The 18,616-nt window shown below is 38.0% G+C and overlaps 1 protein-coding gene across 3 annotated transcripts in view; it reads left to right on the top strand.

Annotated features, from left to right (window-relative positions):
* LOC112159369 (neural cell adhesion molecule L1.1) overlaps nucleotides 1-18,616 on the top strand; it is a 60,303-nt gene that overhangs the window by 10,075 nt on the left and 31,612 nt on the right. For 2 of the 3 annotated variants that reach the window (XR_004948229.1, XM_036212915.1), the window contains exons 2-10: nucleotides 5,263-5,653; nucleotides 8,946-8,960; nucleotides 9,802-9,904; nucleotides 11,184-11,353; nucleotides 11,979-12,101; nucleotides 12,574-12,744; nucleotides 14,709-14,823; nucleotides 15,885-16,069; nucleotides 16,451-16,582. Coding sequence is in view for 2 of the 3 variants with exons in the window: in XM_036212915.1 (XP_036068808.1) it covers nucleotides 5,515-5,653; nucleotides 8,946-8,960; nucleotides 9,802-9,904; nucleotides 11,184-11,353; nucleotides 11,979-12,101; nucleotides 12,574-12,744; nucleotides 14,709-14,823; nucleotides 15,885-16,069; nucleotides 16,451-16,582 (1,153 nt within the window). In the remaining variant the exon portion in view is untranslated. The remainder of the gene's footprint in view (nucleotides 1-5,262; nucleotides 5,654-8,945; nucleotides 8,961-9,801; nucleotides 9,905-11,183; nucleotides 11,354-11,978; nucleotides 12,102-12,573; nucleotides 12,745-14,708; nucleotides 14,824-15,884; nucleotides 16,070-16,450; nucleotides 16,583-18,616) is intronic. The other variant, XM_036212916.1, reaches the window with a different exon arrangement.

Below are 18,616 nucleotides of genomic sequence, written 5' to 3'. Positions count from 1 at the left end.
CATTTCTAACTTGTAGAATTTTTATGAAAATATATTTTTATGGAGGGTAAAATATTGAAAGTTGTTTAAGGTTTAAGTTGATTTATTCTGGAATGATATTTCTGCTTTTCTTTATTCATAATTGAGTTAAAAAGTTACGGTTTTAAAGTTTTAAAGTTTTAAAAATTCTGCTTGCATTTTTGGACTATTTTCGTATTTACTAAGATTTTGGAGTTTAGCTAATATTTCAGCTACATGCAAGCTGTTTGGCTAATTTAGGCTATTTTTTTTTTTAGTTTTTTAGGCTATTTTGAAGTTTAGCTATTTTTTCAGCTACATGCTATCTGTTTTGGCTAACCTAATTTTTTTTGTTTGTTGGTTTTTTAGGCTAATTTGGCATTAACCAGCTCAGTGGCCTTGTGGTAGAGTGTCCGCCCTGAGATTGGAAGGTCGTGGGTTCATATCCCGGCCGAGTCATACCAAAGACTTTAAAAATGGGACCCAGTGCCTCCCTGCTTGGCACTCAGCACTAAGGAGTTGGACTGGGGGGTTAAACCACCAAATGGTTCCCGAGCGCGGCTGTGTCTGCAGCTCACCGCTCCCCCAGGGGATGGGTCAAATGCGGAGAACAAATTTCACACACCTTGGTGTGTGACAAATAGTGGGACTTTAACTTTAAGCTAATATTTTAGCTAAAGCTTCAGCATCTTCAGCGGCTTACAGCATTCACACTAGCATTATTGCGGGTAATGCTATATATCTAGTTTATAATTAAGATAAAAAGACATGGTTTAAAATTTTGTTTTAAAGTGTTCAATAAATGTTTATCCTGTTCAGCCTGCGACCTAAGGTGTGTTTTGGTTTTTGGCTCCTTGTACGATTGCCCCTGGTGTATTAGGACATCTATGACTGGTTGGCATAAATGATCTCTGTTCAGGTGAGACTGTAACAGACATAGAAAGATGTTCAGCAGGTTATGGTGATCAAGTTAATACAGAGGAGCAGAGATGGATGTTGTAGATCAGGAAGTAGCAAAGATTAGCTGAGATGAAGGGAAGGAAGACATTAAGAGGAGGAGTGGAAAGACAGTAGGTTCTTGATTTGAGGGATGATTCTGGAGAACAGAGAAGGTCAGAACGAGCTGCATTATGTCTTTGTAGATCTAGAAAAAGTGATCATCAGGATCCAGAGAGAAGAGCTGTGGTTTGGATGAGGAAGTCTGGAGGAAATGGTGTATACTGTATATTACTTTTCTACCTTCCTCGAAGGCTCAAAGCACTTTACAGTCACAGATCCATTCACCCACTCACGGCGGCTCCACCTCCAAACACTGGCACCAATCTCCCATCAGAGGCATTTTTGGGTTCAATGTTTTGCTCAAGGACACTTTGACACATGGGCGGGCAAAGCGGGAATCGAATCCGCTATCTTCTGATCATAGGTCGACCGCCCTACTGCTGCACTGTTAGACGATGTGATGTGGAATCATGCAAAGAGGTTACCATCTTCTGTTTCACAACACATTGTGGTCAGTAACCCTTGTGCTATCCTAGACATGTTTACATTAAAAGTGGGGTCATCTGGACCACACAGGACAGCGCAAAGGTTCAATCAAGTTGTTTTTCATCCGTTCAAGTTTTTCTACTTCTCAAAGACATTTTTTTACAATTAAAGATTTTCTTGTCTAGCTTTCACCTGGTATTCCAAAGCTTTAGGTGTTGGAGTGAAGCGCTAACCTGACTGCATTGGTTAGTTAGAATTTCTCAGTGTTTCTCTCTTGGTGTTCCTTGATGTATTTGACAATGCGGGACTCCGCTGACGGATGGGGATATCCTTTGGGTTCAAGTCTCGTACCGAGACTCTATCAGAAAATCACCAACATGTTTAAATTAAAATAAACAAAACATAGTTTGTCGAGGGCCAGCATTAAAACTGATACCTCTAAATGTCACTATCCTTCTAATCAATGTTATTTTTCTGCACTGCTATGAGTTGATGTCACTTGAGTTGAGGTTTATGAGTTGAAGATTTGTTCCATCATTGAACTGTTTTCTTCCTTCCTGACAACAAGCTAATGGGTTAAAAAGTATGTTAGGTTTTAATCAAGCCACTCATTACTGTTAAACTGTATATGTGTGTTGGAGGGGCGGGGAATACAGGGATCAAGTTTTATCATGTACAAATCTAATTTAAGTTCTTTACAAAAACAACTCAGACAACAATGATTCCATTTGTCCTGCAATAGCATGTATCACTGAGACTCATAATGAGAAAATGTTGTTATCCAGAAGGCTTTGCTTTAACCCTTTAACACTCGCCAGCTACAGCAAATAACACACACTCTGTGAACGACCATAACTCTCAGACTGCAGATGGTGGGCGTGTCCAAACTTTTTGCAGAGATTTGTTGAGGAGAAAATGTGTGAAGACCAACTGCATTCTTTAAATCTTAAAAGAATTTGATTACAAATGAAGTATTTAACCCTATCGCTCGATCAAATGTATTTACATGATTTTCAGTATTTCTGAGTGTCATGGGTCTCTGGGTAAAGTCCCAAATGTCCCAGGAATGAGTGGACCAAAGGCCAAGTCTCCAGTATCATCATTTTATTTGTTTTAGGATTTTTTTCTTCTCAAATCCCTTTCAGTCATTTTCAACTAGCATGTTTTTAGGATCTCCTATGTTTTTAATTTCCATTATGTTGTATATACTACAGTTGAAAAAATTAAAAGTCTGGGAAGAAACCTTTTGTCTTCTGGATTCACATTAAACGTTTCATCTTATTCACGATTAAATGCCAACTGTACCTTTCCTAAATGAAATAATGTGAACAGAAAAATAGTTTTCTTATTGACAAGTACAAACCGCTGTGGTTTGGATCAGAGAAACAAAGAAACCGGTTCCACTGTTTGCTCACATTCATGTCATTGTCCACTCTCCACTCTTGTTGCAGACTGACAACATTTCAAACTCCACTATTTATCCCAGTCTTTGAAAATCAAGTGAAAAGTTTCCAATTCTCCGTTCCCCGATGTTATGAATGGTGGCCCTCACTGCTAACTTTGCTTTCCCAGGTTTATTCAATTAACTCCAACAGATTTCGATGTGGAAGCTCCTTTACACGCTTTACATTAATAACATTTTAGTGAAGAGTTGCATAACTAATGGAACAAACTAATGGTGCATAACTAGCAAACGTTGGTGCAAAGCTGCTTCTCTCTGCTTCAGAATTATCCGGTCTAAATAAATGTCTTATTTCTAAAGCGCTACATATCAACGTAAACAGAGTCGAGAGTTGTGGCAATTCAAATAACGTCAACCAGTAGATGTTCGAATGGTTACCAAAGACAAAATGTTAAAATTTAGCTTTTTAACTTTAAGAAAGCAGTCCAATGTATCCACTTTAAAGAGTGACTAAGATCTTAGCAACAGAAAATAGTGTACACTTCTCTAACAGTCTTCTAAAGATCACAGTGCTGCTCAGTCACCGTCTCATTCACACACTGTTGCGAGAAGGCCAAAATCCCATACACTTCCATAAAAAATATTTCTGTCATTTTATTTGTCAGAATAACCATTCTTGCTCTGATAGTCTTCTTAGCACGTTCTTTATAATCCAACATTTTTTTAAAAGATATTTTTTCTTTATTGCCAGTTACTCAAGTTATAAACTGACCAATCAGAGGCCTCAGTAAAAGCATGTGGCTCCTGTTGGGCCCACATTCCCCCGAGCCTCTTTCAGTGGAAGACGTGTGACTAGTTCCTCAAAAAACAGACCGACTCGGACTAATCGCTGTCGACGGGTGGCAATCGGCTGCAAACAGCGGTAGACGTGTCAGGAAGTGACGGCGATGGTTCTGGACGTATTTCACATTGTAATGCATTTCCTATGGGGGACCTCAACGCGTTATGTCCAGCTCCTACTTATACAGTCAATGATTTTTTCCCAAGGACACTTCTGCCTCGTTTCCGCTGAGCGGTCCGGACCGGACTGGGCTTGAGCGCTTCCATTACAAAATGGACCCGTTAAGCAGGACGGACTGGTACCATTTCTGGTCCCCCGTTGATCGTAGGTCCATAGAAAAACGGAATGACCTGTTAGGGCGGAGCTTCTGTCGTCACTGAAAGTTTTCTCCTCTTTTCTTCTTCACCCTCGGAATCTTTTTGCAAAGAATAATAAATTCTTTACATACAGTATTCCCGTTATTTGCGGGGGTTTAGGACTGGAGACACACCCATCCCCTGTTTCAATCTCATCCAACCCCCACTGCCGAAGAATTTCCGTTACCGCTCCAGACTCATCAGAAACTACGACGGAGTATTAGTGCCACCAAAAATAAATACAAAAATAATATTGCAAGCTTTTTTTTGTAAAATAACGACTAAATCTCATAAATTTTAATCTTGTAAATGTATGAGTTTTATTCTCCCAAATTGACAAGTTTTTTTTCTCGTTAATTTATTAAGCCAAAGGGAGCCCACAGTCCAGCGAAGGAACGCCGTGAAGCAGACCGACTAAACTGTGAAAGCGTCTTGGATTTCAACAGGAAACTGAATGTTTAAAACGTTACAGATATTTGGAAGATTCTTTGTTTGATTTACAGGTTATTAATGTTGTATTCATTGATGAGCAGATCCCGTTAATCCCGTTAATGAAGCCGTCGATATCCGCGCAGCTGTCCACTTCCAGTCATTTCTTCCTCCGCGGAAGACGAGATCTCCTCCAACTCTGTGATGCTTCCGTCTGAAGAGGCCTAGTTTTTGGAATTTTCAATGTTCCCGTGCTAACGTAACAGACTTTTGTCATTCCTCGTGGTTGTTTTGTGTTGAAACGGGATGTTTCACAGCTCCATCATCATCTACACCCCTCAATGGAAACGCTCACTCGAATTCCCCGGACTGTTCTAAACCGGTCAAGACGGGACTGGTTCTGGTCTGTAGCGCTCAGTGGGAAAGAGGCATTCAATACTTGGGTGTTCACTGAACCCATTATCCTCAATCGGAGGTTGACCGCTCCACCTCTTCCCCAGGACAGCTGTGGCTACATCAGTAGCTTCCAATCGCCAAGTGTGAATGAGGAGTGAATGAAAAATGGATACACATGGTCAGTGTCCAGAAAAAAGTCTGTTATTATTAACGTTATTAGCTGCCCCACCAGACGTCAGGACCTGAAATGCTCGAGTTGTTGAGAGTAAATGTGAAAATGGATTTCATGTTTGTGACTTTCCTCTTGGTCTGCTGCCCACCTACCCCTCTTTCTCCTCTGTTTGTCTCCTCCACAGCCGACACCTGAGCATGAGACGGTGGTGCTGAGCAAGAAACTCTCACTTTAAACCGCAAAGCGAGTCCCAACCCCCCTAACCCACCCCCCACTCCTCCTCCCAGTTTCAGTCACGCCGCTGCTTACTTCTTTGTACCACGTCGGGGACTTCCTGGATCGTGTGCTTGATTTGGCGCAGAAGCCAGAGCGGAGTGTGGTTTCAGCACTAATGAGTGCGGGGGTGTCTGCTGCGAGTTGGATGGGATACTGAAAGATGTGTGTGCCTCAGCATCGCTGGAGGGGCTATTGGGGGCGGGGCTCCCCACACCTCCCTCTCATTCTACTCCTTTCTTTGTCCTTCCTGCTCCCCAAGCGCCCGTTTGCTGACGGAGCCATTCACATCCCAAAGCATTGTGAGTACCAACACTACTCTTACTCCGCTCTTCAGCATGAGGAGGAATTGTTCTGATGAAGTTGATGACACGTCTGTTGACGTTACACCTTCTGTGTTTGTGGAGCAAGTTAGACAAAAGGATCAGGTGTTTGTTGACTGTTAGTTTTATAAATTGTCCTGTTTGCATCTCCATCCTCTCTGTTCACATCTATGTAAACAAGATAAAGAACTAAGGGAACACAAATGATAATAAATACTGTATTATAATTTAGCTGTGAGCAATTTACACCAAAATATGTCTTAAATGGTTATTTCCTCTTAACATTTGTTACTCACTTTCAGTTTTTCTCCGACAACACTGATAAAAACAATAAAAAATAAGTTAAAAAAATTAACTCATAAAAACAATCTTTTAATATTAATGTTCATGGAATTCATTTGTAATGGGATTCGATTATTTTTACTTTTATCTATTTATTTATTTGTTTTGCTTTCAATAGAAAACAAAAATTAACAAAGTAAAAATAATATATTATAGGAAAAATAAAGACAAATTAGACATAAATACACATTTATATTGTCATGAATAAACCCTGTGTATTATTTTGTTAAATATTATTATTACTGCTGTCGATCAATTAAAAAAACCCAAATTAATTTTGGGTTGTGATTAATCACAATTAATCTCAATGCTTCACAAAGTACATTTTATACGTCAATGTGCAGCTTTTGTACAAAAACAGACTAGAGAGAAATGTTTTCCTTTATTTTTATTCTCTGTAATGTACACTTTTATAAATTGCTAACTCAGACGTTTAATTTCTGAAGAAAAAACACATCAACAGTAAGACAAGAAGAACTCTGAAGACTTTTATATCTGCAGTATTACTCCAGGAAAACATGGATGTTCACATACAGTCTTAAAAACATTGTTTTCTACATTTTAAATGGTCCAGGTGAATACTCGATTCTGATTGGCTGCTGGGTGTGAATGCACGCCTAAAATAGAAGTTCTGGTCACGATGTTGTGTATGTGCAGACTTCTTCAAAACGAACTTTTGATTCATGATCTGGACAAACCCAAACGGTAAGAAGTGACGATCATCTTTAATCCATTGTGTCGATCAGCAGTTAAATCTCGAGGTAACTGAGACAACCGGCCACATTACCCTTAAAATAGTCGCTTCTGTGAAAAAGCAATTTAAACCTAAAAAATAACAAGAATAAAGTACTAAAGATCTATTGATTTTATTTTTCTAAGTGACCACACTATAAGTGGGATACTAGCGATAAAGGATGAATTTCCAGAAACGAACACACATACATATTAACACATTATTTTTTATTTATTAATTGTGTACATTACTGTTGACAGCACTAATTATTATGACAAATATGAAATAAATAAATATTTATTCGTATTTCTGACCAAACAATGCGTTTTATAAATGTTTTAAGTTCTAAAAATATCAACATGGTAATGTTTCTACGTGTTTTGGTTTTATGAAGTGTTCTAGTGATCTCTGACTGTTTAGACTTTTAGTTTGTTCTTTTTACTGTTTCTAAATCTGACATTTTTACAACCCATTTGACTCATTATCATCCCACCAGGATGTCAAAGACATCAGCATCAATAATCTGACAGCCGTTCAACCCCAGAGGATTTGATTTCTCATCGCTAGACTCGTTTCATGGCCTCATTGGTAATCTGGCTCCACAAGCATCACCGTTATTGCTCCTCTCTTTGGTTGATGCACCTCCTAGCTGTCAAAGAAACCTGAGATGTGACGATGTACTGTATAGTGACAGAAGATCTCCTCCCAAAATGTCTCTTCACAAACAGCATAGTACTGAAACATCTGAAGCAGATCGACTTTATAATGACCTCATAACTTAAAAAATGTCCTTCCATGTACGTTAGAAAACAAAACTGTCACATAAGTTCTCTTAAATATATTACTAGCTTAATTATGAACAAATTAAGTAATTAACCAGCTAACGAAGTGACAAGGTAACTAAGAAGTAACTAATGAAGTAACTACCACTAACTAGTCGACATAAACATTGTGTTCTGAAATGCGTTGATCAAAGACATACTGTATACTCTAAAAGTGATTAAAAAAGTATTAAAAAAGAGGAAATAATTCTGCATATTTATAGTTTTGCAAATGTCATGTTACACAGTAATGAAAAATACTGCGTCCCTCCTGGGATGGCGGGAGTTTTGGGGGTTGTAGGGATGGGGGAAGTTTGCTAATGATCTTCTTGGTTGGTGAAAACCTTCTGCGGTGTCTGTCTGGAGCTTTCAGAGGTTCAGCTTGGAGCATGTGCTCTTCAACTGAGTGGAAATGTCTCCACAATCTCCTAACATAAGCGGTGTCTCAGCCCGGTCTCCCCCACATTCAAGAGATAAAACTGCAGTGGAAACCCTCCAAGGCTGCTTCTGTCTGTACTGATGTGGCGTTTCTGGACGGTCGATGCAATCGGCGAGAAACGTCGTGTTAGCGTGATCTTCCTGGATTTGAACTCTCCCTCCGTTAACCACGTCCTCCCTGAGATCCTGGTTCATGTGGGACCCTCCTCCCCCTGGACCAGACTGGCCACCTGTTGAGGGTGAACCCAACAGTAGCTGGGATAGGCTCCAGCAACCCTATGACCCTGAAAGGGATTCAGTGGGTTCTGTGGATGGATGGATATTAGATTTTGTGTTAGTTCTTTATTGCATTTAGGTGTTATGGGAGGTCAAATCGATGAGAATGATCACAGAAAGAAAAAGCAACAATATCAGATGACTGGTAGTTTTGACAACCGAATGTTGAATTTGAATAAATACTCCAATATGTTATATAATACATCACTGTATATTACTGTTTTTAGTTTGATCCCTCTTTTGATCAAGGGTACAAAGAGTACAACTTCCAGGATTATCAACCAACTTACTACCTTTTTCTGAGTCCTGCAACAGCTGAACTCTACTCCGCTCACCAAAAACAAAGGACACATCCACGCAAACATCAAAACTTAAAAACTACTGACGTCTGATAGAATGAATCCTGAATGTGCTCTCAAAACTCCAATGGGTGTTACACAGTTTGTGTATATGCATTTAAAAGGTGTTTTGTGTTTGTTACACAACAACTTTTGAACATCTGTAAAAACAGAGTTTCTTTCTTGTGTTGTAAATCATTTACTACACATTTCTGAATGTTTGTGTCGGACATGTAAACTCCTTAATATTTACATGTGTGATACTTTAAAACTTACCTCTGTTTCATCTTTTCTCTTATTACTGCCTACTTGTGGACCTGCAGATAAAGTACAGAATCGTAAGTGTCTTCTTCTTGCATAACGTGTAATACGGAACTGTTGACGATTTTTATTCTGTTTTTTTTTCCTCTGGTTCCCTTATAAACACTTTCTAGTGTTACCTGCAGAACAGGAACAGTTCTTATTATGTTGTAGAATTCTAATCTATTTACAACAAGAAAAAAAAGGAAAAAAAATACTATTATCACAGAATAACTCTGAGTTTCTATGCTACATATTTTATTTAAACATTGTTAAAAAAATTCAAAACAAGAAAAGTTGCGTTAGCTGTGATGATGCTAGTGTGAATGATTCTGCTGAAAGTCGTCTCTAAAGATGCTGAAGCTTTTTGCTAAAAATAGTGATGCAATTGACTTTAATCACTGAAGGGATTTGCTGAAAATGCAAAAGCGTTTTGCAAAATGTTAAATTTGCGGAAATACTTGAAACTTTGTGAAAGAACTATGATAGAGCGCTGAAGTTGACTTAAATTTCAGAAACATTTGTTGTAAAATTACTTAAGAATCCCTAATACATGCCAATTTTGCAAAAATATTTAGGTTGTTGCTTAAATACTAGCTAAACTCCAAAGTAGCCTAAAATATATTTCTAAACAAATGTGTCTAAATGTGTAAACTCAAAATGTTATCTAATTGAATTGAGTGGATCGAAAGAAGAAAAAAATAAATTGGAATTGAATGGATCCAGGCTCTGATGAATCGAATCATTATTGGCGATACTCAGCCCTAACGTGACCACCGCAGTTAGGATGATCCCACACCATCTACAGTTTCCCTTCTATTACTAACATTTACTGAACATTTGAAATGATGCTGTTTTCTCCGTCTATACGCTTTTCAGTTTTACAGCCTCCACAGATCACAAAGTTTCCAAAATCGATCACCGTCTTTTCTCAAGAGGACGTCGACCTGCACTGCAATGCGTTTGGTGACCCCACACCCTCGTAAGTACCGGAAGGGAGATTTACAGCTCACTTCTGCACAATGTTACTCAGGTTTTCTACATGGGAATATCTAAATGTATTCATAATGAAAAGAGGGAAATGCTTCGTTTTAGTTTGAGCTTTTAGAAATCTGGACACTAAGCTCCTAAACGGGATATTTCCCTCTTAGCACCACTAGTGAAATATACACCACACACGTCCAATAGAGCTGGTCCAAAGCGCTTTACACCTGCAGACGATCTGCAGGTGATTTTTTTTACTTTTTAGAAAGCTTTAATTAATACTGAATATGTATTTATGACCCTCAACATTTAACTCGATGTTTCTAATTTTAAACATAATCAGGCCTCCTGCTGTCATTGTATTTGTGCATAAAGAAATGTAGGTATCAGGATAGACTCCTTTGGAGTTTATTGTTCTCTAAGAATGGTTTCATTTAACATGACCTTTGAATATAAAAAGCAGATAATTTTTGGAAAGTCTGGATTGAGTTTATGTGAAGTTATTGTATTATTTCCTCTGAAGAAGAGTGCACATTTGTGCTTCACTCTAAAAGTTAAAAAGTGTACAGGCGGGAAGCTGGTCCTCTCTACATGTCCCGCTCTCTGAATCGGCCCCTTCCTACACAAGATCGCTCCTGAATGAAAGAACCAATCACATTACAACATTTCACTACATTTAAACCCTTTTTTAAGAACTACACTCTGTGTGAAATTCACTTCATGTTCTGCAAAATTTGGGCATATTTTTTTTTACATTATTCATTTCTTTTTTAATCCTGTTCTTGTGTATTTTATGTAAAAAAAATAAACAAATAATTATTTAAACCAATTAGACAAAAGGCCCGGAATCTTTCTTCTATAAAATGTTTAGTTTTTCAAAGGAATTATAGAAATGAATACTTCGTGATATTTGAATTTTTTTTTTTTGGAAAGTGTTCGTAAATTTCCTTGTATACAAGTTTTTGAAATAATTAAAAGCTAAACACTGAATACAAAATCACTTGGGAGAAGATTTGATGCATCCAAAAGTCTGTCTACTGTAATTTAGACAAAAAGTTAAGTATCTCTATAATGTCTATTCAGAAGTTTTTAACTCATAGTCACTGTTTTATTATTATATTTAAACATTTTGATCAAAAGTATTTTAAATCTTATATTCTTTTATGTTGTTTAATCCTTTGTTTTTACCATTAAAAAATATATATTTTAGACTTAAAATAGTAAAAATAAAAACAACTATAGATATTCTGAATTTTCTTCTGTCGGTTTTCCTGCAGCATCCGATGGAGAAAAAATGGAGTCGAATTTGGAACAGAACATTCAGGATCTGGAACTCTGCAAACGACAGCAGAGGAGGCCGTGGAGAACTATACAGGAAACTACCGCTGCTACGCGTCCAACATCCTGGGGACGGCCATGACGCAGGAGGTCAAGGTCATCGTGGAATGTAGGTCGTCTGCGCTCCTCTCACCAACATTTGATCATAAATCCAAACAAGCTCAACCAATACATGGAATCTTCACATACGATTCATTCGAGCTGTGATTCGGTTTCGGACCCGATTTTGAACGATTTGATTCACTGATCTAAAATGGATCCAGAACATCTTTAAGCAGAACTTCCTCCAGTCTGACTCAGACATAAATAGCTGGTACTCAACAGTGCAGGTGAAGTTTTCCAGATTGTATTTCTTCAAGAAAATAAATGGAATATGTGTACAAACAAACAAGTAAACAAGAGTGAATCCATCCACATTTTAGTTTGATAAAGATGTTGCTTTTCCACATCAGAATGATCATTAGAACATTCTAGCACACTGTTTGGTCACATGACTTTGATCAATTCAAACTGTTTCCACACATTGGACTGGATTATATATTAGTATTAAACTATCAGAGATTGTAAATTATTTCTAGGTAGATTGATTGATTATTACCCATGATTGTCTTTTCTCCTTTAACCCGTCATGCTCCAGAGCGTCCTCGCATCGTCCACAGCCTTTTTTAAAACAAGCCCTTCATACGTTCCTGTTCTTTCATGTGACTATTTTATTTTTGCTGCTTTCGTTTCAGCGAGTCCTGTTATTCCAAAGCGAAAAAAGCAGAGTAAAAAAGCCTTCGAAGGCGAGAGCATCGTCCTGACCTGCAACCCTCCACAGAGTTCCAGTCCTCCGAAGATCCACTGGATGGACTTCAGTGAGTCGGTGTCCTACTTTAGTGTCTACTTCATCCTGTCCGTCTGAAAACTTCCCGTTTCTGATCTTACTGGCTTCAAAAACCACAATAACACAACCTCACGGAGGTATTATTGATTCCAGCTCCGATCCCTGTGGGGAAATTGTTTTAATGTGTTTTTTGCTTTAGTTTGTTTAAATTTGTATCTTTTTTTAAGCCCTACTCACAGGATGACAAAGTATTAAACATTTTTTCCAATGAGTTTTTACAAAACTCAGAAAATTATTAGCAATTTTACTTCTATGAAATTCAACCACATTATTGTTCTTGTTTTTCTATTGTTTTTACAGAACTTTGTGTTATATTCCACATGAAAAGTGCTTTATAAATGAAGATTGATTTGATTTCATTAAATTTAGTTTAATTGAATTTAAGTTGATCTGAATGAGGTTCATTCTGGCTGCTTGTGACTTGTGTTTTTTTTTTTTATCAGCAATGGTACATATTAATCAGAGTGACCGAGTAATGACTGGGCTGGATGGAAACCTGTACTTTTCCAACCTGCTGAGTAGTGACAGTAGAGACGACTACATCTGCAACGCTCAGTATCCAGCTGCCTTGACAATCCTCACGGTGACGGCTGTCCGTCTCTCAGTTCTCCCAAGTAAGTTCCCACGCACTCAAACACACTGTGCCTGAGGACACAGAAATACTGACTACAGATGGACCAAATCCATCATTTAGTGCTTCATATGCGTGTTAAATAACTCTTTAAAGAATATTTTTACTTTTGACGAGATTTCAAACAAAAGCCAATTTAATGAAAGAACAAGAAAACAGTTTCAGTTTCCTTTGGAGAGTTAGATGTCCTCAATTTTACAACATATTGAATTATGTTTTAATACAAAAACTATTCTATTCAGTTTTTTAAATATATCTATGGTAATATATATTATTAAAAAATAAAAAATAGTCATTCATAAATCATCTGATCATTTCTGGTTGTTATTGATCAACTTTCAGCAAATTTTAATGTAAAAGAATTTAAAATAATGTTTATAATTGGAACTCCGTATAAGATTCTCAGATTTCCGGTAGAACCCTCAGAAACCCTTTTCTGTTATGGGCCGGATCTGCAAAGATCCCATAGAAAGAGTCCAGAGTCGTGTGACTGTGCAGAAAGAAACGTCTACGATAAAATGTTTCCCAAAAAGGTGAAAATATCGACAATATTGTCAGTGGAAATCACAATGTCCGTCTCCAAATCATCCATTTGGCATAAATACAGTAATGCTGCATATGCAACAGTCTAAATCAGCAGTGTCGGGCTCCTTTTAGTTCAGGGGCCACATTTAACCGGCTGAGAAACACGACATCAAAATAACCTTTGGCCAACTTGTCATCTGTAGCTTTCCTTTTTCTCACTTTGAAAAAATGCCTCAAAGAACCAAGTAGCCTAACCCCTTATCGTTATTATTATAGCTATTATCACTAATTATTTTAATGACATTTTGGTATTTGTGGAGTCACACCTGATCATGTTATAGGAACTCACCAGCAGTGAGGCTGACAGAGAACCAAACTGCATCTCACCCAGACGTGGCTCGCCCTTGCAAATGTCCTTCATCTCTTGTTTTTCCGGTATTTCTTTTCTTTTCGGAGCGGCTCTCTGAGCTGCTGCAGCCTTATGCCCCTCCCATCCTCTCAGATCAGCTGATCAACTTATTAAAAGTACCAAAAACAGAGTTCAAACTCAGAGCGGACCGTGCTTTTGCTGCAGCAGCTCCAGAGCTCTGGAACGATCTTCCATTTCACACTAGAGTCTTCATCACTTCCTGTTTCTAAATCTTCTCTTAAAACCCACGTTTTTATTTCGGCTTTAACACACAGTGAAGAGGTTTACTCTGTCCCGCTACATTTTAGTTTGTTCTCTATGTAATGCGTGTGGTGTGTTTTGTTTTATCAACGTTGTTTTTATGAGCATTCTCTTGTACACTTTTAATCTATTTTTAATGCTTTTATTCTGTGATTGTACAGCACTTTGAGTCTTATGGACAATTTAAGTGCTTTATAGATAAAGTTTATTATTATTATTCCTTTGCTTCTCCTAGAGGGGGAATTGTGCTTATTTCTTTAAATAAGAATAAGAAATGGGCTAGAAACTTACTTTTTCTCCCCAACATCCTTATATTTTTTTCTCTTCATGACTGGGCCGGATTAATCCTGGCGGGCCGGATACGGCCGGAGGGCCTTATGTTTGACACCCCAGATCTAGAGGACTACACTCTACATCAGGGGGGTCCAAAGTCAGTCCTCGAGGGCCGGCATCCTGCAGGTTTTCCAGAAACCCCTCCTTGTTTGCTGCTGATTACCTGCATCAGGTGTGTTTGGCCTCTAAGGAGCTTCAATGGCAGGTTGGTTGGTAAACATGTGGAACACCGGCCCTCGAGGCCCGACTTTGGACACCCCGGGTTTAAGAGAGCAGAATAATCTTTGCTTCTGACACTAAAGTGTTGACATTCAAGATGCCCTCTCTGATTGGTTTGGATCTCTTCTTTGAAAGTGTCTGAAGTCGTTAGCATTTCATTTACAATGAACTCATTCACTGAATTGTTTTACTTTTTCTAGATAATGATGTCGTTCCCGGCAGGAAAACTGCACTGTTCCGTCCCGCTGGATTGCAGTCCTCCATCCTAGCCCTCAAGGGCCAGAACATCACTCTAGAATGTATTCCCAAAGGCCTGTAAGGATCTTTTCTTTGCTCTCTCATATAGAGACAGTGGAATATTCTGCTCTGATACAAACATTTAGCTGTTTTAATCAATAGATTTCCATGTTTTTTTTAACAGTTTTCTGTTATGTTTTTGTTTTAATTCTCTTTATTGTCTGTGTTCAATAATACCAAACTCAATCAGGTGTTTGATCAGAACCAAATTAAACATGAGACTGATTATGATGATATCTAACTTCAAATTATAAATGTGTTCATTTATTCCTTTATAATGGGCTCTGCTGGGCTCACACATGACTCATATTAAATTGCATTTCACTAACAAAGATCTGCAACATCTTCCTGAAACATTAGAAGGCTAAAATGATCAAGAAGAACAGCCTGTTTTTGCACGTCCAACTAGACATCCGAGTATCTGCAGATCCTCAAAGAGTTTTATGGATAACCATATGAAATGTAATCCATTTTCTTTTCTTTAAAACTTGTGATGGTTTTTATTCATATATGTCACCTAATTTAGTTAATTTTATTGAAAATTATCACAGCTTTTAGGAAGACAGTCACAACTTCCATCTTTTGCTAGCTCAATTAGTCCAAAAACTGCAGGTGAAACCGTAGAAGGATTCTTCATCAAAACAGACTTTACACTTTCTCCGTTTTTACATTTTGGATGCTGGTGTACCACAAGAAAAAGTGTGCCTAACAGAATCTACTTGGAACAGAAATGATATCTTCCAGATATGAACCTTGAAAGTTCCATTTTTAAACCAGAAATCCAATGAAAACCTGATGAAAACACACTTTTGAAATTCAAATTAATTTTATTTATATAGCACCTTTCCTGTAGAGATACAGCTCAAAGTGCTGCACTTAAGACAAATAAAAATACAAGATAAACTATTCCCTACATATGCAATAATATAATAAGATAAGGACCTCATTATAATAAACACAGATCAGATAAAATAGACGAGATTCTAAGAAAACCCAAAGCAAGCAGTAGTTTTCTTCAGTCGCTCGGTTTCCCGTTTCTGCTCACGGATTTACAGCCAGTTTCTCATCTTTCTGGGCAGACCCACCCCTGTGGTTGAGTGGAGGAAGAAGGACGGCACCCTGAAGGACGTGAGCAGCCGACTGATGAACCACAACCGCTGGCTTCACTTTGGTAACATCAGCCAGGAGGATGACGGGGAATATGAATGTAAAGCCTCCAACAGTTTTGGTTTCGCCACACACACTTTTACCGTCACAGTGGAAGGTAAGATGACTCATTCTTAACAAAAAAAAGAATTCCTTTGCAGAAGCAGCATGTTCCTTTTCCTTTGTTTTATTGTTTTTGACCTTTTATTCTTTTATCTTTCTCTTGATCTACTTAGCTATTATTTTCCTTTACTGCCTGAGTTGATTTTAGTGTCTATAATCAATAGAATCTGGCTGTACTGTTGAAATTAGCTAGTAAGTGTGCAGCCATCACTCCAGAACGTATATGAAATATATACTTTTTGTCAAATGTGTTAATCCATCTTTTTCCATTTCTTTTTTGCTCTTCGTTCATTTCAACCGTATATCTCCGTCTTTCTTTTCAAGTATAGAGTTGCTCATCTAAATGCATGCTAATGCCTGGATTTTCTGTGTTTAGCGGCTCCTTACTGGGTGAAAGAGCCCCAGAACCACATGTATTCTCCAGGAGAAACCGTTCGCCTCGACTGTCTGGCTGATGGCAGCCCCGCCCCCAGCATAACCTGGAGCATCAATGGCCAACCGCTGGCAGGTATGGGAGGCTGCTCATTGATCTGGCACCAAGTCAATAACTGTTTCCTGGCTTTTTGTTGCCTTTAAGCACAAAGAGCCGCTCAGTTCTGAGAAAGGTTATTCCACCACCAACATTTATCTGAAGGTTTGACAGACTAACCTCAAAAATGTCTGGAGCTTGTAGAAAAAGTTTCCTAAAAGACAAAACCTTCTTAGATTTAAAGAGCGTAAGCCGTGCTTTTCTTAAACCTGCCAGAGTAAACTATATGTTATGATAATATATGTTACCTTTGGCACAATAAAAAACATTTTTAATGAAATAAATTATTTTCGCAAGCTCTTCATATCAGGAAGTAAGTCAAGTCGATCTCTGAGGCTCCGCCTTTCGCTCCTTGAGGGTGCCGCCCATTTCATGATGTCATCCTGGAGCCAGCCTCCGTATTTCACCCACAAAAACGAAGAACATCTCGACTTTCTCAAAGATGGATGGGGATATGAATACTGTGTTTTGACGATCACTGTAGGTGAGTTAGTGTTAGTCTGATGGCGGAGCTGACAGCACAGACTCTTCCTAGAAGGGGCTGTTCTCACCTGTCTATGTCACAATGTGAGGAGCCACTCATTTTTTAGATTAGGATGGGAGGGCTGGTGATCAGAGAGGAGGGTTTAAGAGGACATTGGATTGCAAAATTTGGGGTCGTTTGTCATGAATAAATTTATTTTATATTACACTTAAATGCTTTATATAATATTTTCCCATTTTCTATCAGATATAACCCTAAAATACATTTAAATAAAGCCCTGCATTTCTAAATTTGTGACAATTGTTTTCTGTTCTTCTGCATTAGTTCCTCCTGGTTGGAATTAAAATCTGTTGATCTGCTGAATGTTGATCCATTTTCTGTCATGTTCAGTTGATCAATAAAACTATTTAAAAATAAAGGCTTAAAATAAATAAGTGCTACAACTCAAATTTCAAAGCCCCTGAAGTTCAGGTTTTACAAATGCTAAAGCAGAAAATAATGAATTATAATGAAGTTTGTTATCACAGAGTTTTAGCTGAAAAACGTTCAAATGAAAACATGTGGAAGCCTGAAGCATTCAGGATATTCACAGTCGCAAAACTAAAGTTTGAAACTTAAATTGATGAACATCTGAGCAGATCAAGAAGCTGCTTCCATCTCTATTCTAAAAGCTGAAAGTTTCTGCAGATCCAGAAATCGTAAACATGAAAAGATCTCATGAACATTTAGTCCCCAAACCATCAAGTCGTTGGAAGATTTAAGATCTTAATTTTTTTAAGATTTGTTTGCACTCCTAAAACATTGTTAAAAATGAATATAAATATATACAAAGTAGGTGCAGAAAGAGGCAAAAATAAATACCAACATGAGGGATCGTCTTAAACTCAAACTTTAATCTAACCTCAGCATCTGATGTCCATCCTGATCTGGTGTCTGAGGACTGGAGAACAGTCTGATGTGGAAAAACTGCAGCTTTCTAATCATTAGAAACATCACCTTTGGAGTAGTTAAAGCAGCAAATATGGAAACAAATCTAATCTTAGCATTTTTAGGAAAAAAATAAAAAAAGACTACGCAACCAAAAATGATTTCTTTTCCATAAACTAGTTTATTTTTAATTGGTCAGTAATGTGATACAAAACATCAGAAATCAGTTGTTAATTCATCGTTGATCCAGCAGCTGCAATAGTTTCTGTAGGGCGGCGATAGAAGATCCAGGTTGGTGACGTTTCAGAGCAGAAGATCACTCAGAGTTTCAGTTCTGATCCTAAAAGACAAAACTAGAATTAGATCTTTAATGACAGAATAAGATTAAAACACGATTCCTGAGTGTTCAGATGGAGAATCAGGAACAAACGAGCTGCTCTGGGAAAAGCTCCCTGCTCCGCTCCATTCGGACCAATAGATCCATGAACGTCTGAGCTGGAATCTGGATCAGAACTGGACGGCTGGATTCATCGGATATTGAGAGTGTAAACAGAGGGATGATGGGAAATCTGCACAGGCTTACTTCCATGCTTGAACAGTCA

Source organism: Oryzias melastigma, linkage group LG7, assembly GCF_002922805.2.
Source record: "Oryzias melastigma strain HK-1 linkage group LG7, ASM292280v2, whole genome shotgun sequence".
NCBI classification, from domain to species: Eukaryota; Metazoa; Chordata; class Actinopteri; order Beloniformes; family Adrianichthyidae; genus Oryzias; species Oryzias melastigma.
This window is presented reverse-complemented; position numbering and strand designations above follow the sequence as displayed.